Source organism: Melanerpes formicivorus, unplaced genomic scaffold, assembly GCF_026170545.1.
Source record: "Melanerpes formicivorus ecotype bairdi unplaced genomic scaffold, bMelFor1.0.p_v2 SCAF_278, whole genome shotgun sequence".
Taxonomy (NCBI): domain Eukaryota; kingdom Metazoa; phylum Chordata; class Aves; order Piciformes; family Picidae; genus Melanerpes; species Melanerpes formicivorus.
The window spans coordinates 44,537-66,316 of NW_027142630.1; the positions used below are offsets into that span (position 1 = coordinate 44,537).

Sequence of the window (21,780 nt, forward strand, 5' to 3'; positions counted from 1 at the left end):
ACACGAGGAGGAGGAGGAGGAGGAGAAGGAGGAGGAGGAGGAGGAGGAGGAGGAGGAGGAGGAGGAAGGAGTTCAGTGGCCAGGGACAGCTGAGTCGAGGCCAGCGAGCGTGGCGCCATGGTGCACAGCATGCGGAGGCTGAAGGAGCTGGAGGAGGGGCTGGCGCCGGCAGCCAAGAGGCGCCGGCTGGGGCTGGGTGAGGAAGGGGCTCCGGGCTGGCCGCCGGCTGCCTCGCCCAAGGAGCTGTGGCAGCAGGAGGCAGAGTCTGAGCGTGCCGGTCGTGGCAAGGGGGATCAGCCCGGGGGGAAGCAGCTGGAGCCCTGGGTCGAGGCTGGCAGCCACGGCGGCAGCCCCAAGGAGGAGCTGACCAGCAAGCAGGGTAGGTAGAGAGGGCCGAGGGGGCCGCTGGTGCTCCTCAGCCCTGTGGCTCAGCGCCCCTCTCCCTGCAGGCGGTGAGCGAGCCCCAGCAGCAGGAGGGGACGGGGTCCCCGTGCCCCAGCAGCTGCCCTTCCCCGTGGGGCGCCTGTCCCTGCGGTGGGAGCGGCTCTGCGGGGTCGGCGCTGGGCTGCACAACCTGGGGCGCAGCTGCTTCCTCAACGCCACGCTGCAGTGCCTGAGCCACACGGCGCCGCTCGCCAACTACCTGCTCTCCGAGGAGCACGGCCGCAGCTGTGAGTGGGGAGCCTGGGCCGGGCGGCTGGCGGTGCCAGGCTGGCAGTGCCAGGGTGCCCGTGGGGAGCGGGAGCTGCCTGCCTGTCCTGCGCTCGGCACCTCTGCAGGTGGCCCTGGCAGGGGCTGCGAGTGTTGGGCTGTGCCCTCTCTGTCCCTGCTGCCCCTGTCTCCACCAGAGGCTCTTCCTGTCTTCTCCTGGCCCTAGCGGTGCTCCCCAGCTCTGCAGCCTGGCACCGGCGAGGTGCTGCCTCTGCTGGCTGCAGCCAGGGCAGGGCAGGAGGCTGCCTGCGGGCAGCAGCTGCTGTGGGAGGCTCGGAGCTGGGAGCAGGGGGAGCTCTCAGGGCTCACAGCCCTGTCTGTAGGGCTCTGCTGGGACCTGCCCCTCAGGGCCAACCTGTGCCCTCCTCCGGAGAGTGCCTGTGGCTGTTTTCCATCCCCATGGACGCTCTCTCCTCGGGGGGGGGGGGGGGGGGGAGGGGGAGGGCTGTTGCAGTGGTACTGTGAGTGGGATGGCATCAGCCAGGGTGAGGTCTGCTGGCCCCTGTGTACCCAGGATGCCCAAGAGCTGTGCTGCAGCACAGAGCTCCTAGGGACCACTGAGCGTGGCTGAGCACTGTTGGAAGAGAGATCCCTGCAGCCTCTGTCGTGCCTCCATCTCTCCTGGCTTTGTCCTTGACGTCCTGTCCTCTGCTCTGCTGCTCCAGGTCGCCAAGAAGGCTTCTGCATGCTGTGCCTGATGCAGGACCACGTGGGGCAGGCGTTTGCCAGCAGTGGGCAGGCCATAAAGCCGGTGTCCTTCATCCGGAACCTCAAGAGTAAGGGAGGCTGCCCTGCCCTGCCCTGCCCTGCCCTGCCCTGCCCTGCCCTGCCTTGCCCTGCCTTGCCCTGCCCTGCCCTGCCCTGCCCTGCCCTGCCCTGCCTTGCCCTGCCCTGCCCTGCCCTGCCTTGCCCTGCCCTGCCCTGCCTTGCCCTGCCCTGCCCTGCCCTGCCTTGCCCTGCCCTGCCCTGCCCTGCCCTGCCCTGCCTTGCCCTGCCCTGCCCTGCATTGCCCTGCCCTGCATTGCTCTTCCCTTCCCTGCCCTTCCCTGCCCTGCCCTGCCTTGCCCTGCCCTGCCCTGCCCTGCCTTGCCCTGCCCTGCCCTGCCCTGCCCTGCCCTGCCCTGCCCTGCCTTGCCCTGCCCTGCCCTGCCCTGCCTTGCCCTGCCCTGCCCTGCCTTGCCCTGCCCTGCCCTGCCCCGCCTTGCCCTGCCCTGCCCTGCCCTGCCCTGCCTTGCCCTGCCCTGCCCTGCCTTGCCCTGCCCTGCCCTGCATTGCCCTGCCCTGCATTGCTCTTCCCTTCCCTGCCCTTCCCTGCCCTGCCCTGCCTTGCCCTGCCCTGCCCTGCCCTGCCCTGCCCTGCCCTGCATTGCCCTGCCCTGCATTGCTCTTCCCTGCCCTGCCCTGCCCTGCCTTGCCCTGCCCTGCCGTGCACTGCCCTGCCCTGCCTTGCCCTACCCTGCCCTGCCCTGCACTGCCCTGCCCTGCTTTGCTCTTCCCTGCCCTGCCCTGCCCTGCCCTGCCCTGCCTTGCCCTGTCCTGCCCTGCCCTGTCCTGCCCTGCCCTGCCCTGCCTTGCCCTGCCCTGCACTGCCCTGCCTTGCCCTGCCCTGCCCTGCCCTGCCCTGCCCTGCCCTGCCCTGCAGCAGGGACTGATGCTGGAGCAGCAGCTGTGGGCTGGGAGCAGCTCTTGGCAGACAGCTCTCCTGAGGTGACTCAGGGAGCCTGCCAGGGGCTGGGGGCTCCGTGGGCTGCGGGGGGCTCCTCCCGTGGCCGTGAGTCTGACAGCAGGTTTGGGCTGCGGGGGAGCAGGGAGGGAGGGAGGAGCTGCATCTGTTGCAGCAGATGCTGAGGCTGGCTGCTGCCCCTCCTGCAGACATTGCCCAGCACCTCTGCTTGCGGCAGCAGCAGGATGCCCACGAGTTCCTGCGCTACAGCATCGACGCCATGCAGCAGGCCTGCAGGAACGGCTGTGCCCAGTATGTGTGGCCCTCCTGCCCTGTGCCCTCACCAGTGCCCCGTGCCCGTGGGAGGGCTGACCCTGTGCCCCAGGCTGAACTGCCAGAGGGAGGCACTGAGTGCAGGGGCCGCACTGGATGGCCCAGCTCTCTGCCCCTCTGTGCCACAGTCCCCCTTCTCCCGGCTCCTCTGCCCCAGCCTAGCTGTGGCCCTCTCCCCCGCTCCTGAGGCTGCTGTGGGTCTGGATCCTGTGCCAGCTGCCCGGGAACCCGGGGTGCAGCTGGCTCAGGTGCAGCTCTGTGGCTGTGGGTGAGCAGCTTTCCTCTGGGCCCTGCGCTGCCTCAGTCTGCAGCGCACAGCTCTGAGCCGCGGCCGGCAGCTTCTGCTCCTTCTGGAGGAAGGTGCCCCTGGGAGCCTGGTGCCAGCCCTGGAGCTGTGGCCCTGGGAGAGCAGCCTGGCAGAGGCTGCGACTTCCCTCTGCCTCTGGAGCTCTGCAGCCTGTGTGCTGGGCAGAGCGCAGCGGGGGGAGCTGTGCTGAGGACACGGGGAGGGGGCCCTCGGGCGTGGGGGAGGGGCGGTGTGAGCCCTGCTGCTCCTGTGCCTAGGTTGGATGGCCAGAGCCAGGCCCCGACGCTGGTTCAGCAGATCTTCGGCGGCTCCCTGCGGTCCCGTGGTGAGTGTTGGCTGCCAGCTCCTGGGCCTGGGCCTCTCAGGGCTGCCTGGCAGGAGGAATCATTTGGGAGCACTGCTGAGTGTGTGCAGAAGATGCCCAGCTGCAGCTGCTGGGGTGGGTGCAGGGCCATGGCAGGCTGCGCTCAGTGCTCTTTCTCTGGCAGTGACGTGCTTGGAGTGCAAGAGCACCTCGGACAGCTACGAGCCTTGCCTGGACCTGGCGCTGGAGATCGGGGTAGGGCGGCAGGGTGGGGGCTGGGGAGGAGCTCTGCTCTCCTGGGGCTGTTCCTGCAGCTGCAGCATCGCTGCCCTCAGGGCTCCTGAGCCTGCCGGTGCCAAGGCACAGCCCAGGCAAGAGGGAAGCCGCTGCCTTGTTGAGCTGCCTGCTGTGTCTGGCAGGGCAGTGCCCGGTGCCTGGGCGTGAGGCTGCGTGGTGCTGGGGCCCCTGCAGCTGCCCCTCGTGGTGCTGGGCGCTGCCAGCTGGTGGGGCTCAGGGGTTTGCTGCAGCCTGTGGCCCTGTGCCCACGCTGGGTGTACTCTCTCGGGGCCGTGGCGTGGACAGCCACTGGTGGCCTGAGCTCTGCTCTGTCCTTGCAGGAGGCCAGGAGCGTGGTGCAGGCGCTGGGGCAGTTTGTGCAGGCAGAGCTGCTGTGCGGGGAGAACGCCTACAAGTGTGGCAGGTGAGGCTGGGGGCTGCGGGCGGCCGGGGGGCGCTGTGCTGGGGCAAGCAGGTGTGCCCCCTGCTGGCTGCGGGAGGGCTCGACTGCCTGCTCCGCGGCTCAGCCCTGAGGGCCGTGGCCGTGGAAGCCTGCCGCGAAGGCTGCCTCCTGTGGTGAGGAGGAGCTGGGCCGGCAGCCGTGGCCGTGAGCAGGGGCCCTGGAGCAGCGGCTGCTGTCAGCAGGGTCAGTGCCAAGGGCTTTGCTGCCCGGCCAGGGCTGGCAGGCAGCTGGCTGGCGCAGCAGCTTGAAGAGCTGGAGCTCTGCCTGTGCAGGTGCCAGCAGGAGGTGTCGGCCAGCAAACGCTTCAGCATCCACCGAGCCCCCAACGTCCTCACGGTGGCCCTGAAGCGCTTTGCCCCCTACGCCGCAGGGAAGATCACCAAGGTGAGCGCTTGGCAGCCCAGGGCTGAGGCTCTCTCCTGGCCCCAGGTGCTGCTGCCCAGAGCAGGCCGGGAGGTGCTGCTGTGGCCAGCGGGAGCTGTGCCGCGCTCCTGCAGCCCTTCCCCCGCTGTGCGCTGCAGGCGGAGTTCGGCTCCTCCTGCCGCCTTCCTCAGCACCCCCTCTGCACCAGGAGGCTGAGTGCCCTTCTCTGGAGAGGTGGCCCTGCTGGGAGAGCTGTGCTGCTCTTGCCCCAGCACAGAAGCCATGGCCTGTGCCGGCTGCTGAGCCCTCCTGTCTCTGCAGGAGGTGCGGTACCCCATGCTGCTGAACCTCCGCCCCTACATGTCTGTGCGGCGCAGGGACCCCGTCCTGTACAGCCTCTATGCGGTGCTGCTGCACTCTGGGCACAGCTGCCACGCAGGGCACTACTACTGCTACGTGAAGGTGAGCCCAGGAGCTGTGGTGCCACCCCCTCAGGGCTGGGGGGTGCTGGGGGGTCCCTGTAGGCCCAGCAAGGAGGGTGCTCAGCAGATGTGCGTGGTGGGGAGCACTGGCTGCGGGGTACAGGCTGTGCTGTGCCGCAGGAGGGGGGAAGGTTCAGCTCTGGCAGAGCCCCCTGGCCTGCCCTGGGCCTCCTCTGCCTCGTGGGGAGAGGAGCTGTGCCCACGGGCGCTGCTCCTGCTGCTCCTGCTGCCAGGAAGGTGCCTGGGCACAGCCCAGCCCTGCTCTCTCTTCTGCTGCTGCAGGCCAGCGATGGGCAGTGGTATCGAGCGGACGACGAGCGGGTCGGCTCCGCAGCCCCCCAAGAGGTCCTGCAGCAGCAGCAGGCCTACCTGCTGTTCTACCAGAGGTGAGTGTCTGCTGCCTGCTGGCCCCTCTGCCCCCTGCTCCCAGCACTTGGCACAGGGCTGGCACAGGGCTGGCTGTGGGCAGGAGCTTGGCCCGGGTACCCCAATGCCCTGTGCATGCCCTGGCTGGGAGGAGGGTGGCAGGGAGGGGCCCAGCCCCTTGTCACGGTTTCACTCTCCCTCAAGAGCACCTCATGCCCTCAGAGCTTTGGCTCCTCTTTCTCCTCTGCATCTCTGAGAGAGGCTCAGCCCCTGGCAGCTCATGCCAGCCCTTCTCTGCCTTCCCCAGGATCCCCAGCCTCAGGAAGAGCTGGCAGGGGCCCATTGCCAAGGCTGCCTCCAGCCTGCTCGGCCGCACTGGCAGCATCCCAGAGGAGGTCAGGAAAGCTGCGGGCAGGGGGCTCCTGTCTTCAGCAGGGGTGGGCCAGGGGAGCCCTGGAGGCTGCTCTTGGCCAGTGCTCCTGGGTGCTGGGAGCTGCTGCCCCTCTCTCTGCTCTGCCAGGGCAGGGGGGCTGCAGCCTGGCAGGGAGGCAGGCGCAGGGCAGGAGGGTTTGCAGGAGCCATCCTGCAGAGCCAAGGCCTGTGTGGGGCTGGGGAGGGCTGGGGAGGGCAGGGTCTGCGTGTCCTTGGCTCCTGGACTTGTCACTGAACTGCTCTCCCTGTCTAGAGAGCAGAGCTGCTGCCAGGGAAGCAGCTGCCTGGGCTGGAGGAGGTGGGAGGCCCTGTAGCCCACAGCGCCTTTGGGATGGGGTCGGAGCTGCTGAGCGGAACCAGCCTGCCAGAGCTGCCTGCTGAGTGCCCAGCAGCCAGGAGAGAGCTGTCAGCTGTGTGCCAGGATTATTGGGCACAGCTGCAGGGCCTGACACGCAGCAGCAAGTCCTACATCAGCAAGCTGACCGTCCTGGCCCAGCAGAAGGTGGCCTTTGCCAGCAGCATTGCCGCCCTGGTGGAGGCACAAGCGGCCAAGGTTTGGAAGTTCCCCTGCCTGCTGCTCCTAGCTGTGCTGCTGGGGGGAGCAGCTGGAGCCAGCGGGCTGGGGGGGGCTGGAGGGCGAGGAGGGCCTGGGGAGATGTCCTGCTGTGAGGCAGGAGAGGGGCAGAGCAGGGCAGCAGGGGGCCGAGGGCTGCTTTCCAGCCTGCCCAGAAGCCTGGGGGTTAAAAGCTGTCTGCAAGCCTGTCCCAGGGGCTGGTTTGGCCTGCACGAGCAAACCTCAGTGTTCCAACCCTGCTGAAGTGCTGGCTCTGAGGTGTCTGAGCCTGGCAATCCCTGGGTTTGCAATGCTTCAGAGGTGCTTTGGTTGTCTCAACTCCTCCCTCTCTTCTCATGATTCCAGGCTCCTCCAGCACAGAAGCTCCCTGCTCTCTACCTGCTGGACTCCATCATCAAGAACGTGGGAGGAGCATACCTGCAGGCTTTTGCCCCAAACCTGGTGGAAACCTTTCTCTCTGTCTTTGAGAAGGTCTCTGCACTTCAGAAGAGTTTTGTAGGCCAAAGCTGTGGCTGGGCAGTGAGCCCTGTGCCCAGGGGTGGCTTTGCTTGGGTGGTGAAGCACACCAAGTGCTTGGCTTTTCTGCATCTCTGTCCTGGCTCTGCACTGAGGGCCATGGGCCCTGCTGGTGGTTTGAAGCAATCAAGTGGGCCCTGAGCCTCCAAGGAGGTTGGATCTGTGTCTCCCAGATGGGTCTGAGGGTGCAGCTGAGCTGAAGCAGAGCTGGCTGAATTGGAAGTGCTAGCCCTGCTCTGGCATCTGGTGGGGCAAAGTCCTGCAGGGGCTGGAGAGCTGAGCACAAGCCCCTGGGCTCATTGCTTGCCTCAGAGGCTGTTGCCTGACTCCCTTGGCATGGGAGTGTGAGCTGCACTGCTGAGAGCTGCTGCACACCAGGCCAGTGTGTTGAGATGCCAAGTGCTGAGAGCAACAGGACAGCCATGCAGCCTTCCTTCTGGCAGCAAAGCTGCAGGCTGTGTGTGGCAGGAGCTGAGGGAGCCCTGGGGTGGTTTTGTTGCTGCAGGGGGACACAGAGACTCGCAAGAGTTTATTCCTCTTGCGCTCGACGTGGGACAGGGTTTTCCCCCTGGAGAAGCTGCATGCCCTGGATGTCAGAGTCAAGTCACTAGATCCTGCTTGGCCAGTGACACCTCTGCCTGCAGCTGGGAGTGCTGCTGGCAGCCCTGTGAGCCCTCAGCCTGCAGCTCCCTCGGTCAGTGTGTGTGCCTGCTGTACGGACAGAGGGTCCCAGAGCAGCCATCCTTGTCTGTAGGCTGCTGGGTGAGAGTGCAGTGCCTCAGGAGTGCAGGGCCTGGGCTGTGGAGGCAGGGCAGAGGCACTCCTGAATGCAGAGCACTGGGGGGGCTTGCTTTGCCTATGTCAAACCTGTGCTCTGGAGGGTGGCCATGGAGGAACTGCTGTTAGGCGACGTCCCCCTGTCACAGCAGCAAATTGGAGTGGGGGCAAAGGTTTCAAATGAGTTTGGTTCCATTGTGCCTGAAGAGTGCAGCTCCTAACAGCTGCAGAGAGTGAGCTCCAGTGCTGGAGGGTGGCAGCAGGGAAGGGAGCTGGAGTGAGCTGAGCATGGGAGCCGTGGGGGTGTTAGGTTGAGGCTGGGGCTGGGTGACCTTGTTCTAAGCAAAGCAGCTCCAGGGCTCCCTGGCTCCCTCAGGATGTGCAGTGTCACAGGTTCTGTTCTGTTTCCAGCCAGAGGAATGCACTGCCCCTGCCTGTGCCAGGGCTGCTGCCTCTGCTCCTCCAGCACAGCCTTTGAGCCAGGAGCAGCTGCTGAGGCAGCAAGTGCTTGAGAAGGAAAAGGAGCTGCTGGAGCTGCGGCAGAAGCTCTCAGAGCTGGAGCAGGCCCAAGCACAGGTGAGCAGGACAGGTGGGGACACTTTGCTGGGGGGGGCTCAGGCTCTTGGGGACAGAACTTGGCTGTGCTGGGAGCTGCCAGCCCTCAGCTGGTGCTGCTGCCTGGGAAGCAGAGCTCTGTGAGGAGTGGAGCAGTGCCAGTTCATCTGGGGAGCTTGGGCAGGACGTGGTGGCCTCAATACTAAGACTTGCACTCAAAAGGGAGGCAAAAAAAGGTCCTGAGTTTCCCTCCCCAATGATCCCTGCCTGTGATCCTCCTCTTCCAGCCCTTCTTGTGGCTCACAGCAAGCCAGGCTTCCTCAAAGCTCTGCTCTGTGGCAGGACAAGGAGGCCTGGCTGCTGGCAATCAAGTCCATTGCTCCTCAGGCCAGGCTGGTTGGATGCCAGCCTCTGAAGATGGCAGCTAAGCTGCAGGGCTTTGCCTTTGCCATTGAAAGTTTGCTGTGCTGGCAGCTGGAGGCAAAGCCAAGCACCTCAGAAGGGCCACAAGAGGGAAAGTGTCTCAGGGGCTGGGCAGCTGAGTGGCCTTGAGCAGGAGGGCTGGGGAGAAGCAGGAAGGCTGCAGTGAGGCCCTGTGTGAAGGGCCACAGCTTGCAGTGCTGCTCTGGAGCCCTGATTCTGCACTGGGCTTGGATTGGATCTTTTGTAAGGGGGCTCCATGGCTGCAGTGCTGGTGATGAGCAGTGCAGGGCTCCTTAGCAGGGCAGGGGCTGAGCCTCACAGCTTTCAAGACACTTCTGGTGGTGGCTTTGGTTTGCAGAGAGGATCTGAGCAGCTCAGAGTCAGAGCTGTGCCAGGCAGCCCAGTGGTGGATTTGTCTGTCTTGCAGGCTGCCTCTCTGGGTGTTCAGCAAGGATCATCTCCTGCAGCTCCAGCTCCAGCCCCTGCTGAGCAGCACAGGGCTGCCACAGCTCATCTGGCAGCTAAAGGCCCTGCTCAGCCTGCTGTGCAAGCTGAGGAGAAGCAACCCTGCCCAAGTCCTCCCCAGCGTGCTGCCCCCCAGGCAAGGGACAGCACAAAGGTGTCTGGAGTCAGCAAGCAGCAAGCAAGGCTGAAAAGACATCTTGAGGATAAGGCAGAGGGCGAAGAGAAGGAGGGGAAGAAAAGGAGGAGCTGCAGGGAGACGGAAGCCAAAGCAGAAGCCGAGACATGCAGAGGCAGAGCAGCAGGCAGCAGAGGCAAAGGGCTGAGTGGTGCTGCTCACAGAGCCTCAGAAGCAGGCTTAGAAGTTAGTCTCCTCCTTCAGCAACTCCTCAAGTTAGAGAGCTGCCTCAGATAGCCCTGAGCAGGCTGAGGGGGCAGGGGGCAGGCCAGTGGCCAGAGCCGGCGGAGATTGCCCAGAGAGCAGAGTCTGGGAGGAGCTGCAGGAGCCAAGGGCAGGAAGAGAGCCAAGGAGGCTCCCTACAGCCTCAGCACTCAGAGGTGAGGAGCTCAGCATCCTGCTCTGCTCTTCAGGCCAGGCTTTGCTTGGCCCTGGCTGCTTTCTAGGCTGGGATCTCTTGCCCTTGAGGGTTGTCAAGGCCTGGTGCAGGCTGCCCAGGGCAGTGGTGGAGTCCCCATCCCTGGGGGGTTGGTGTGGTGCTGAGGGCCATGGTTTGGGGGTGCCCTAGCAATGGGAGCATGGTTGGACTGGAGCTGAAAGAGCTCTTCCAGCCAGAAAGGTTCTCTGCTTCTGCTGGCTCTTCAGGCTCTTGGGCTTGGGCAGGAAGTGCTGGCTGCCTCCTTGGAGAGGTGTCAAACTCCTCCTGGGGCAGGAGAAGCCAAGAGCAGGCCCCAGGAGAAGTGTCAGCCTCAGCAGGCCCTTGAGGAGGAAGTGGGGAGCCAAGGTGACCTCCAAATGCTGCCCACAGCCTTGGCTCAGCAGAGCTGATGCTGAGGCAGAGCCTTGCTGACAGTGCCCTGGGGCTGTGTTGTCTCTGCCTGCAGCAGAGCTTTGCTTTGTGCCTGGGGCTGCCCTTGGCTCCTGGGCAGCCTGCTGTGCTCTCTGGGTGCTGCTGTGGTGCTGCAGCCCTGCAGTGAGCACTGGAGCTGGCTGGAGCTTGTAGAAAGGATCCAAGTGCTGCTCCAGCTGACAAGTGAGATGAGCAGAGGCTGCCCTTGGCTCTTCTGCCGGGGTGGGACCCCCTGTGCCCCCAGGGGGGATCCCCTGTGCCCCCGGGGCAGACACTGGCCCAGAGTCCAGGTCCCTGTGAGCCTGAAGAGGAAGCCCAGGATGTTTAAGTGGGCAGTCAGTTCCTGTTGCTCCTTGATTCCTCCAAGCCCCTTGGCTGACCTCCTCAGACCTCCAGCATGTTTGACACTGAGGGTGGTGAGAGCCTGGCCCCAGTTGCCCAGGGAGGGGTAGGTGCCCCACTGCTGGCACCACTTCAGGTCAGGTTGCTTGGGGCTCAGAGCTCCCTGCTGTGCCTGCAGCTGTTCTGCTGAGTGCTGCTGCTTGGGCTGGCTGCCCTTGGAAGCTCCCTTCCCACCTCAAGGCCTCAAGGAGTCATCCAATGGAACTCTCCCCCCAGGCTGTGAGGCCAGGCTGCCTCTGCACATCCAAGGGGAAGGCCGAGGGCCCTGGCTCTGCTTCAGCCTTGAGCAGCTGGACCCTGGGCAGCTGTTGGTTGGCTCCAGCAACAGCTCTGAGGTGAGCAGCAGGGGCTGGCAGGGCTCGGGGGGAAGTCCCACTGTGGAGACAGGCTGTGGGAGCTGGGGCTGTTCAGGCTGGGGAAGAGAAGGCTCCAGGGAGAGCTCAGAGCAGCCTTCCAGGAGCTGTGGGAGCTCCAGGAGAGCTGGGGAGGGACTTTGGCCAAGGGCTGGGAGGGGGGATGAGAGGGAATGAGGTGAAGCTTGGGGAGGGCAGCTTGAGCCTGGAGCTTAGGAAGAGTCTTTAGAGTGAGAGTAGGGAGACACTGGCACAGGCTGCCCAGGGAGGCTGTGGCTGCCCCTTCCCTGGAAGTGTTCAGGGCCAGGCTGGATGAGGCCTGGAGCAGCCTGGGCTGGTGGGAGGGGTCTCTGCCTCTGGTGGGGGTTGGAACTGGATGAGCTGGAAGGTCCCTTCCAACCAAGCCATTCCAGGATCCATTCTATGAAGTCCTGGCTGCTTGGCATCAAACCCCCAAAGGCTGAACTCCCCTTTGGCTTCTGCCAAGCAGCAGCAGGCAGCATCCTCTGCCTTTGCCAGCTGTCAGCTTGTGCTGCTCTGGGCTGGACCTGCAGGCCAAAAGCCCAAATGGAAGCTGATGGAGATTCCCTCCCCCTCTCCCTTGGCTGGGAAGGTCAAGCAAATCAGGCAGGAGAAAGGAGAGGTAAGCTCAGGACAGCAAATGGTCTGGAATCTGTTGGGCAGAAGAAAAGGTCCTTGTTCCACTCTCTTTGTGTAGATCTCAGTCCCAGGGCAGGTTCCAAAGGGATAGGGTGAAGGGCAGGGGGCAAAGCATCCAAAGGCAGCCCCAGCTGGCACTGGACTCCCTTGGTGCCAGTGGCTGCAGCTCTTCAGGAGGTGTGGATGCAGCAGGGAGCAGCAGGGGGGGGATGCAGCAGCCCTGGGGAGCCTTCTGTGCAGCAGTGGCTGTGCAGGGGAAAGAGAGAGCAGGAGCAGAGCTCTGCCCTGCCTAGCAAGGCTTGCTGGGCAGGGAGGGGCAGTGGCATAGAGCCCCTTGGAGCCAGGGGCCCCCTCCTCCTGGGAGGGGGAAAGCCAAGTCTCTCTCTGCCCAGCCAGAGCAGCTGGGGCTGGGCTCTTTTCAGCCCCCATCAAGGGGGGTGTAACCCTGCAGGGAGGTGCTTGGGCAGGACACAAATCAGCCTCCTGGAAGGCAAGAAGGTTCCTCAGGGCTTGCCATGGGATGTCTTGCAGGTGATCCTGCACAAGACAGGAGCCATCCATGCCTCCTGCAGCTGCAGCTCTGGGCTCCTGCTTCAGCTCCTGCCCCTGCCAGGGCCTCCTTTGGCCAGATGAGTTCCAACTCCTGCAGGTCTGCTTCTGTCCCCCTGTCCTGGGGCACTTGAGAGAGGAGTTGAGGTGCAGTGTGGAAGGATCCCTGAGCCTGGGCCCTTGGCTGTCAGGTGAGAGGCTGAGTGCAGCCCCCTGTGCTGTGAGAGCAGCTTTGCAGCCTGCCAGCAGCAGTGCAAGCTGCAGGCTCTGCAGTGCTCTGCAGCCAAGCCAAGGCCTCCTCTGCTGTGTCCCCCCAGGGGCTGTGTCTCTGCACCCCCTCTGCGCTTCCATGTCCCTTGCCTGCGCTTCGGGGACGGCTCCTGGGGTGAGTGTGGCCTGGCCTTGGAGCACAGCCCGAGGGCTCTGCAGCCCCAGAGTGCAGCCTCAGAGCCTCCAGCACTGGTGGCCCTCCAGAGCAGCCTGCAGGAGGTTCAAGCAGGGCTGCAGGCTGCCTGGGCAGGGCTTTGCCATCCTGAGGGCACAGAGGCCCAAAGGACTGGCAGAGCAGGGTCTTGTGGGGTCCCTGATGGTCTGATCAGCCCCAGGCTGCCAGTCCTTGGCAGCAGGATGGCTGTGAGAGCCCCAGCAGGGCCCAGGGGCTGGGACTGCAGGAGCAGGGAGTTGAAGCTCTGGCCTAGCCCATAGCTGCTGGGGGTCAATGTTGCCAGGCTTGGAGACCATTGCCCCCCTGAGCTGCAGGGTGAGATGTTGCTTGGTGCTGGGAGGGCCACTGGTTGTCAGTGCCAGGGAATGTGGCCAAGAAAGAGCTCTGCCTCAGGCCCTGGTGTGCTCAGAGCCCTGGCTCCTTCTCCTTGCCCAGCAGAGGCCCAGCTCTGCTGCCTGAGCACTGAGCTGCAGGTTCTGCTGCTTCAGCTCAGGCTCCCAGAAGGCTTTTCCCTGAGGGGCTCTCAGCTCTGCCTGGGAAGCCAGTTCTGGGCTGACTGAAGAGCTGTGCTCAGCCTGGCCAGGATGCCTCTCTGTTTTCCTCCTGCTGAGGGACTTGGCTAAGAGAAGTGCTGGCCCTTGCTGAGCTGCAGCCTCCCCTCCCTCCATCCCTGCCCTGTCTCTTGGCTTCCTTGTGAGCAGACAGAGCCAGAGGGATGCCAGCAGGCAGCAGCCTGGGATGCAAGAGGAGAAGAGTCCTCTCCAGCTGCTGGCCTGGAGAAGGCCTTTGCAGCTGCAGGCTCCTGGTGCTTGCTGTGCCCTGCTGGCCACCCTCTGCTGAGAGCAGCCTTGGCCTTCTTGGCCAGGAGGGCCCCTGGCTGCCCGATGGGGAACTTGTTGTCCCCCAGCAGTGCCAGCACAGAGCTGCTTGGCTTCCGCGGCAGCTGCAGCTCAGAGGGAAGAGAGCCAGAGGCCAAGGGCAGCCTGAGCATGTCAGGAGATTGCCTGCAGGAGGCAGGGGAGCTGTGTGCAGAGGTGCAGAGCTGTGTCCTTTCTCCTAGGCTTCCCTCCCAGCCTGTTCTGTCGCCTGACCAACACCTCCCTGCTGCCTGTGGCCTTCACCCTCCGTGTGCCCGGGGACGGTGTGGCAGAGCCCAGCGTGCCCAGCGCTGCCCAGGGGCTGGACACCTCTCTGCCCTGCTGGGAGAGGAGAGCCAGGAGCTGCCTCAGGCCCTGTGAGTTCACCATCAGCCCTGGCAGAGGCACCATCCCTGCCCTGAGCTTCCAGGACATCCAGGTAGGGAGCAGTGGGGCCAGAGGGGCTTCAGCAGCTGGGGCTGAGGCTGCCCTGCTCTGGGAGAGGGCTTCAGTGCTGCTGGCTGGGAGGGGGAGGCCAGGCAGAGCCCTGCAGCAGGGCTGGGCTGTTGGGAGCTGTGCTGCTCTGGGGCTTGCCTGAAGGAGCAGCCTTTGGAGCCTGCAGGCAGAAGCTGCAGCTCCTGCCCCCCAGGCTGCAGGCCAGAAGCCACTGCTGAGGCTTTCAGAGCTGCTTAGGCTGATTCCTTGGCCTGCAGCTGGGCAGAGGAAGGCTGAGGGCAGCAGGAGGCTGTTGCAGGGAGAGATGTGGCTGGAGGAAGCAGTTAGCTTCTCTGCCTGCTCTTCTCCCTCCTGTGCTGTGGGCAGGATGAGTTGGATTCCCTGCAGTGCTCTGCAGGGGGACTGCAGAAGCTGTGGTGGCTGTGAGCTGAGCAGGTTCTGCTGGGCCAAGCTTCTGCAGCAGCTTCCCCCTGCACAGCTGGAGTGGTTCTGCTGGAGGCAGCAGCTCTGCCCTGCACTGCTGCTGTTCCCTGGCCATGCAGTGCTGAGTGGCAGCCTGCTGGGGCCTGCATTCCTCTCACCCATGGCCTGGGAGCTGCCACAGGCACTTCTGCAAGCAGCTCTTGCCAGCAGCCTTGTGGTGCTGCCAGGGCCTGTGCTCTGCAGATGGAGCAGCACCAGGGCCAAGGCCTCCCTTGCTTCCCATGGCCTGGGAATGGAAAGGCAGCAGCTGTGGGGGTGCTGAAGTGTTTGGGGCTTTGCTCTCCCCCCAGCTCACCCTGTGCTCCAACACCCAGGGCTTGTATGAGCTGGCTCTGGTGCTGGATGTGGATGGTGTGGGCCAGGAGCTGCTGGCACTGCCCCTCACAGCCAGGGACCAGCACTTTCCTTGCAGCCCTTTGGCTCTCCTGCTGCCTCCAGCCCCTTGCATGTGGTTTGCTGGCTGCAGCTCCCCAGGAGGAGCCTTGCCTCATGAGCTGGTTCTGCCCAGGCAGAGCTGGGAGCAGCAGGGCTTGCAGGCAGCCCCCTGGAGGAGCATCTGCCCAGAATGGGCAGGCCTGGCCCTGAGCCTTTTCCTAGAGGGCACAGCAATTCTGTGGCTGCTTGGCACTGCCCCTCCCCTGGCACAGCCTGGGGCCATTTCTCTTGTGCTGTCACTTGTGCCTTGGGAGCAGAGCCCAAGCCCCAGCTGGCTCCAGCCTCCTTGCAGGGACTTGTGGAGAGCCAGGAGGGCTCTGCTCTGCCTCCTTTGCTGCAGGCTAAAGCAGCCCAGCCAGCAGCTCTGCTCCTGCCCAGCCCTGTTCTCCAGAGCCTGCCCCAGCTTTGTTGCCCTTCTCTGGACCTGCTGCAGCCCTTCAGTGGCCTTCTTGGAGTGAGGGGCCCTAAAGTGCTGCCAGGATGTGAGGGGTGGCCTCAGCAGTGCTGAGCCCAGGGGGCCAATCCCTGCCCTGCTCCTGCTGGCCACGGGGTTGCTGCTCCAGGCCAGGCTGCTGGTGGCAATTTGCAGCCACTCTGCTCTAGGCAGCTGTGTTCTGCTCCCTTCCATGCCACACGAGGGGTCAAGCAGCCTCTCCTCTGCCAGTGTCTCCATTGCCTCTGGCCCTCTCTCTGCCCAGCTGTGTGGTTCCTGCTCTGCGAGTGCCCAAGCCCGTGGTGACCTTCGGCCGCTGCTGCCTGCAGCTCCCTGCCCAGCAGCTGCTGCCCCTGGGGAAGGACAGCGACCTGCCAGGCTGCTATGCACTGCTGCCTCAGGTTGGCATCACCCCCACCCACCTCCTGCCCCCAGGGCTCAGCCAGGCTGTGCTGGGGAGCAAAGGGCTTTGGGAGAGAGAGACCTTGATGCTTTCCAGTCCATCCTACAGGTTTGCTGGGAACAGGAACCCACTGTCTTGGTCTGGAGAGGGAAAGAGCCTCAGTTCTTGTGAATATTCCTGTGTTAGGAAATTAGAGGCACAGAGGAGGCCAAAATAGCAACAGCTAGGCTATGTAGTACACAAATAAAGTGGATGGATCAGAAGGGGAGAGAGAGAGAAAATAGGGAGAGAGAGAAGAGGAATTCTATTGGCACCCCCTCACCCCCCAAGAGAGTTTGGGTCTGTGGAGGAAGGGTGCTGCAGCTTTGGCTGTAGAGCAGAGGTCATTGCTGTCCTCTGAGCAGCCTCTGCAGCTCCATGAGTTGTAGCAGGCACAACTTAGGACATGGAGAGAGGGTTCCTTTTGGTCTGCTTCTTCCAGGGTCTCTGTCATTTTTCCTCTCCTGGTATGCTCTCCGTTTTCCTTCAGAGCAGCATTGTCCTGCCTCTGGTGTTGGCCTTCTCCTGTCTTTGCCTTCTCCTGCCTTGGCTTTCTCCTGCCTTGGCCTTCTCCTGAGCCAGTAGTTGCTCAGATCTGTTGAACAGCTTTTCAGAGGTGTGTGTTCCAGAGAGCAGGGATAGCAGTGGCCTCTGCCTGTTTCCAGGACAGCTGCAGTCTGCTTATCTCTGCACCTTCCTGAGAGGCATCCCAGTGGCTGCTCCCAATACACATCAGCCATTGCCTGGGCAAGCAGCAAAGGTGACTTTACCTTTGTTGAGTCCCATCAAGAGAGCCAAGATTCAGTCTCTCTCAGCTGCCCAAATGTAAGCTCAGGAAGCAGGGAAATGGGAACCTTCCTGAGCATCAACTTCAGGCAGCAATTTCAGCTCTTTGGGAAGCAGTTTGGGCTCTGGCTCTGGGGTGCTGTCATGCAGGAGAACTCAGAGGGTGGTGAGAAGCTGCTCTGCCAGCCCAAGCAGGGAGAGTTGTGAGTGCAGCAGCTTTGGGACCCCCTGAGGATGCTGAGGCCATCCAAGTCTTGCCTTTCATTCTGTGCCTTCCTGCCAGGGATTTCAAACTCTTTGTGAGTTGCTGCTGTGCACACCTTAAGGGTTGACATTTTTCTACAAGTTCCCTCTGCAGTAACCTTTGATTGCTAGGATCAACCCAGGCTGGAGAGCAGCCCTATGGAGAAGCCCCTGAGGATACTGAGGGCTGCCAAGCTGCTCCTGAGCTGGCACTGTGCAGTACCAGCCCAGAGCCAGCTGTGCCCTGGGCTGGTCCCCAGCAGTGGGCAGCAGGGGCAGGGAGGAGATTCTGCCCCTCTGCTGAGCCCCCCCTGCAGTGCTGGGGCAGCTCTGGAGGCCTCAGCACATTCAGGGACCTGTTGGAGTGGGGCTGGAGGAGGCCACAGCAATGCTGGGAGGCCTGGGAGCCCTCTGCTGTGAGGCCAGGCTGGGAGAGTTGGGGCTGCTCAGCCTGGAGAGGAGAAGGCTCCAGGGAGAGCTTCTGGTGGCTTTTCAGAGCCTGTTGGGAGAGGGGATGGCTTGAACTAAGAGAGGGAGATGTAGACTGGATAAGAGGAAGATATTTTTCACTCTGAAGGTGGTGAGAGCCTGCCCAGGGTGCCCAGGGAGGTGAGAGATGCCCCTCCCTGGAACCTTTCCAGGCCAGGCTGTCAGGGGTGCTGAGCAGCCTGCTGCAGTTGCAGCTGTCCCTGCTGAGTGCAGGGGGCTTGGACTGGAGGAGCTTGAAAGATCCCTTTCAGCCCAGCCCCTTCTGTGCCCCTGCCCCTGCCAGAAGCACCAGGAGGATGCTGCTGTGCTGGGCTCCAGCCCCGTGCCCTGTGGGCTCCTTCAGCCTCACAGCTCCGTGGAGGTGCCACTGACCCTGGGGGCCCAGGTGCCAGGAGAGCAGCACACTCCTGCCCGTGTGGCCGTCTTTGGGCGTGCAGGACACCCCCTGGGGAGTGCTGGAGGGGCCTGCTCCGTGCCACAGGGCTTGCTGGAGCCTGAGGTGTACAGGGCTTCTTGCAGGGCAAAGGGGGCTTGTACCACAGGGATCCCTGGCACTGGGTGAGGGGGAGAGGAGAGGCAGCGTGGTGCCCTCTGGGAGGGTGATCAGAGTGTGTGCCACAGCAGTGCACTGGGGACAGGGCAGATGGGGGAAGGAGCCAGCACTGTCCCTGCCTCTCCTCCTCTGCTCTTAGGAGAGGAGCAACAACTGCTGCTGCCTTGGGGGTCCTGGGGAGGAGCAGCCAGGGACAGCCCAGAGTGCTGCTGAAGCAAAGGCTGGCTCTGGAATGAGTGAGAAGGTGCTGCAGCAAAGGCATCCAGCTGCCACCTCCAGTGCTCTTTGCTGCTTCTGCAAGAACACTGCTTTGGCTCAAGAGACCAAAAGGCTGCTGGAGTGCTGCCATCAGCTCTGTTCCTCAGGTGGTGCCAGGATTACCCCAGAGCACAAAGCAGAGCAGCAGCTTCCATGATCTCTCCTCTGCAGAGCCAGCTTGGTGCCAGCTAGGGCTGCTGGTCAAGGGGGAGCTTTGGGAGTGTTCCAAAAGCTGCTGCCCAAGCCTGGCTGTGCAGCAGCAGAAGCCAGGGAGAGTGGTTTGGGGCAAGGCTGAGCAGCAGCAGGGCTGGGAGCAGGCACAGGGCAGAGGAAGGAGAGCTGCTGGAGAGACTGCAGCCTGGGCAGGCTGCTTTCTTTCCCCCTGACAACAGCAGCTTGTGGCTTTCAGCTGGGGTCCCTCCAGAGCCCACCCTTGCTGCAGGCCTCCTGCTTCAGGCTTCCAACACTGCCAGCTTCCAGCAGGCAGAGCTCTCCCCCGAGCAGGAGCAGCCCCAGAGCTGTCTGACCCTTGCCAGCTTTCCCCATGGTGTTTTTCCTCTCTCCTCCCTGGAGCAGAAGGTCTCTTTGGTGAGCACTGGAGAGGGCCCAGTTGTCTCTGTGCAGCCCAGCCAGGTCGATTTTGGCAGCATCCAAGTTCTGCAGGAGGCCTCCCGGTGTCTGCAGCTCTGCAATCAGAGCCCCATCCCTGCAGCCTTCCAGGCAGAGGTGCTGAGTATCTGGAGAGGCTTCCAGTGGCAATGGCTGCTCTGTGGCCACCCGGGGCTCAGTTCTCCTCTGGAGCCTTTCCAGCTGGCTGCCTGAGAGAGCAAGCAAGATCTTCCATCAGAAGGTGGCCAGGGGAGCCTGGCTGTGGGGGCAGGTTCAGCTGGGGCAGCCCTCAGGAGCCCAGAGCTTGAGGAGAGGTTTGAGCAGCAGTGAGCCTGGAGCCTGTTTCCAAGCTCTCCCTTTCCTCTGTGGAAGGTCTCTGGCTGTGGGAGTCATGGGTTTGGAGCTCTGGGATCACAGAATGCCTTGGGGTGGAAAAGACCTTTCAGATCCTCCAGGCCAAGCCTCAGCCCAGCACTGCCAGCTCAGCACTGAACCGTGGCCCTCAGCACCACAGCTCCAAGGCTTTGAAATCCCTCCAGGGATGGGGACTCCACCCCTGCCTAGGGCAGCCTGGGCCAGGCCTTGGCAGCCCTCAAGGGAAGGAATTGTTGCTCATGGCCACCCTCAACCTGCCCTGGTGCAACTGGAGGCATTGCCTCTTGTCCTATCGCTTGTACCTGGGAGGAGAGACTGAACCCCACCTGGCTCCAGCCTCCTTTCAGGGAGGTGTAGAGAGCCAGAAGGTCTCCCCTCAGCCTCCTTGTCTCCAGGCTAAGCAATGCCAGGTCCCTCAGCTTTGAACTGAGGACAGGGCTCTGAGCAAGCTGCTTTAGTTGAAGCTGTCCCTGCCCAGGTCAGGGGCTTGGAACTAGTTGAAGGTCCCTTCCATGCCAAAGCATTCTGTGACTCTCTGATCTTCTCCCTGGGATTTGCTGGAGGAAAGTCAACTTCTTGCAGCTTGTCAGTGCTTAAAGAGGCCTCTAAGAACGCTGGGGACAGACTTTTGACTAGGACTTGTAGTGAGAGGCCAAGAGGGCTAGTTGGAAACTCCAAGAGGGAGATTTCTAGCAGCTGTCCTGTGAGAGCTCAGGGCTGCCAGGCTGGAAACTCCAGCTGCCTCCCCCTGGCTCCTGCCCAATGCAATGTGCTTGGCTCGTGCCCAGCCTGCCAGCACATTGCTGCCTCCTGTTCCAAAGGGCAAAACCTCTCCAGGGATGCTGCAGGGTTTGGGCTGAGCAGGGCCTCTTGTCCCAAGCACAGCCCTGAAATGTGGAGCATGTCCCACTGCCCCCACGCTGGAGCCTTGGGAGCTGCAGATCTGCATGCCAGTGCATGTCCTGCTGGCCAGGGAGCACTCCCTGCAAGGAGGCTGGAGGAGGAAACAACCTTCTCTTGAGGCCGAGTGTCTCTGGGGCTGGTGAGGTGGTGGCTAATGAGGGGAGTCTGTGAGAGGAGGGTGGCACAGGGGGGTGTCAGCTCCTGCAGAGGTGCTGCTTGCAGCCCCCCCAGCTCAGCTGCAGGCAAAGGAAGCCCTTCTGGTTTGCTGCCCTCACATCCTTGCTCCTCCAGCCCACAAGAGACCGAGGGCTGTGGCTCCTGGCCTCAGCTGGGCTCTGCCTTGTCTTGCAGTCTGGCAGAGGCTGGTGCTGGAGGGTTGAGCCCAGCCGAGGAGCGATCCCCCCCGAGGGCCAGGTCTCTACAAGAGCCTGGAAGGAGGCTGGAGCCAGGTGGGGGTTGGTCTCTTCTCCCAAGGAACAAGTGATAGGAGGAGAGAAGATGGCCTCAGGTTGCTCCAGGGGAGGTTTAGGTTGGACATGAGGAACAAATTCTTCCCCTAAGGGACAAGGCCTGGCCCAGGCTGCCCAGGGCAGTGCTGGAGTCCCCATCCCTGGAGGGGTTTCCTGGAGCAAAGGGTGGCCATGTCTGCCCAGCTGCACTTGGGCTTTCTTTCCATCCCCATGGGACATTCCCTTGGGTTTCTGTCTGGCTCTGGTTGTTCATCTCTGGCTGTGGCTCTGCTTCCTCAGCAGCCAGAGCTGGGCTGGCTGCCCTGCTCCTCTCAGCCACACTCCTGGTGATCCATGTTCTTAGGCTCAGTGCTCTGTCTCAAACACAACCCCAGCTGCTCTGGTCAGCAGAGGCTGATGAGGGCTGGATGCTTCCTAAAGGATGGAGGCATGAAAGGGATGCCAGGGCCCCCCACCAGCGAAGCCAGTGGTGCCCTGACCACCAGATAGGATCCTAGAATGGTTTGGTTTGGAAGGGATCATCTGGTTCCAACCCTCCTGCCACGGGCAGGCCCTGAGGAGTCCACACCCTGCAGCTCCCCGCTGGCATCTGCAGAGGAAGCCAACTGAGGCAGCAGCTGCCCAGGGGAAGCTGCAGTGGCCTGGAGCTCTTCCTCCATCTGCTTAGTGTCATAGTATCAGTCAGGGTTGGAAGGGACCACAAGTTCCAACCCCCCTGCCATGGGCAGGGACACCCCACACTAGATCAGCCTGGCCAGAGCCTCAGCCAGCCTGGCCTTAAACACCCCCAGGGACAGGGCCTCAACCACCTCCCTGCACAACCCATTCCAGGGCTTCACCACTCTCATGGGGAAGAACTTCCTCCTCACCTCCAGCCTCAATCTCCCCACCTCCAGCTTCATTCCATTCCCCCTAGTCCTATCACTGCCTGAGATCCTGAGCAGTCCCTCCCCAGCCTTCCTGTAGCCCCCTTCAGATACTGGAAGGCCACAATGAGGTCACCTGGGAGCCTTCTCTTCTCCAGACTGAACAGCCCCAACTCCTTCAGTCTGTCCCCATAGGAGAGGTGCTCCAGCCCTCTGCTCATCCTCCTGGCCCTTCCCTGGACACCTTCCAGCACCTCCAGATCCCTCTTGTCATAGGGGCTTGCAGCCAGGTCAGGCCAGCTCAGGGTCTGATCCAGCCTGACCCTCAGGCAGCCCTTTGCTACAACTCTGCTGAGTGTGAAGCAGCAGGGGCTGGTGCTGCTCTGCCCACAGCAGCTGAGAGGATGTGCTTCAGGAAGCTTTCCCTGGCTGGGCACAACCAGAGCTGCTGCTGGGTGGGGAGAAGCTCAGGGGTAGGCACGGGCTGGCTCCCGCTGAAGGTTTGAGCTAGGTCAGCAGTTCAGAGGTGGTTCCATTGCCAGCTGTGTGGTCAGACAGCAGCAGCAGCAGCTGGGTGAGTGCTGGGCAGTAGCAGCTCTCCTGATCTTTTCCATCTCTGCTCCTCTTGCAGCCTGGCTCCCTGCTGTTACAGCCTCAGGGTCACCAACCGAGGCCGCC

At 63.1% G+C, this 21,780-nt stretch overlaps 2 protein-coding genes and 1 long non-coding RNA gene across 3 annotated transcripts in view; all 3 read left to right on the forward strand.

Annotated features, from left to right (window-relative positions):
• Positions 1-12,083, forward strand: part of LOC137458793 (uncharacterized) — a 30,312-nt gene extending 18,229 nt beyond the window's left edge. The window contains exons 2-5 of the mRNA XM_068170055.1: positions 7,979-8,143; positions 10,654-10,772; positions 11,310-11,433; positions 11,982-12,083. Coding sequence (XP_068026156.1) covers positions 7,979-8,143; positions 10,654-10,772; positions 11,310-11,433; positions 11,982-12,083 — 510 coding nt within the window. The remainder of the gene's footprint in view (positions 1-7,978; positions 8,144-10,653; positions 10,773-11,309; positions 11,434-11,981) is intronic.
• Positions 118-6,149, forward strand: LOC137458790 (ubiquitin carboxyl-terminal hydrolase 36-like). Its single transcript, XM_068170053.1, has 13 exons — positions 118-379; positions 450-671; positions 1,377-1,487; positions 2,584-2,686; positions 3,272-3,339; positions 3,503-3,573; positions 3,936-4,018; positions 4,330-4,441; positions 4,742-4,882; positions 5,185-5,288; positions 5,576-5,705; positions 5,954-6,036; positions 6,137-6,149. The coding sequence occupies exons 1-13, from the start codon at positions 118-120 to the stop codon at positions 6,147-6,149; spliced, it is 1,503 nt and encodes a 500-aa protein (XP_068026154.1).
• On the forward strand, positions 6,208-7,373 carry LOC137458797 (uncharacterized). The gene is made up of 3 exons (XR_010991963.1): positions 6,208-6,253; positions 6,620-6,745; positions 7,296-7,373. It is a non-coding gene; the product is annotated as an uncharacterized lncRNA (long non-coding RNA).
• Positions 12,084-21,780: the final 9,697 nt, after the last annotated feature.

Bases quoted from the DNA above. Each gene is read 5' to 3' on its own strand.
- LOC137458790 (XM_068170053.1), top strand. From the start codon at position 118: ATGGTGCACAGCATGCGGAGGCTGAAGGAGCTGGAGGAGGGGCTGGCG. The intron at 1,488-2,583 runs GTAAGGGAGGCT...CCCCTCCTGCAG, and splicing joins CTTCATCCGGAACCTCAAGA to ACATTGCCCAGCACCTCTGC. The intron at 3,340-3,502 runs GTGAGTGTTGGC...TTTCTCTGGCAG, and splicing joins CGGCTCCCTGCGGTCCCGTG to TGACGTGCTTGGAGTGCAAG.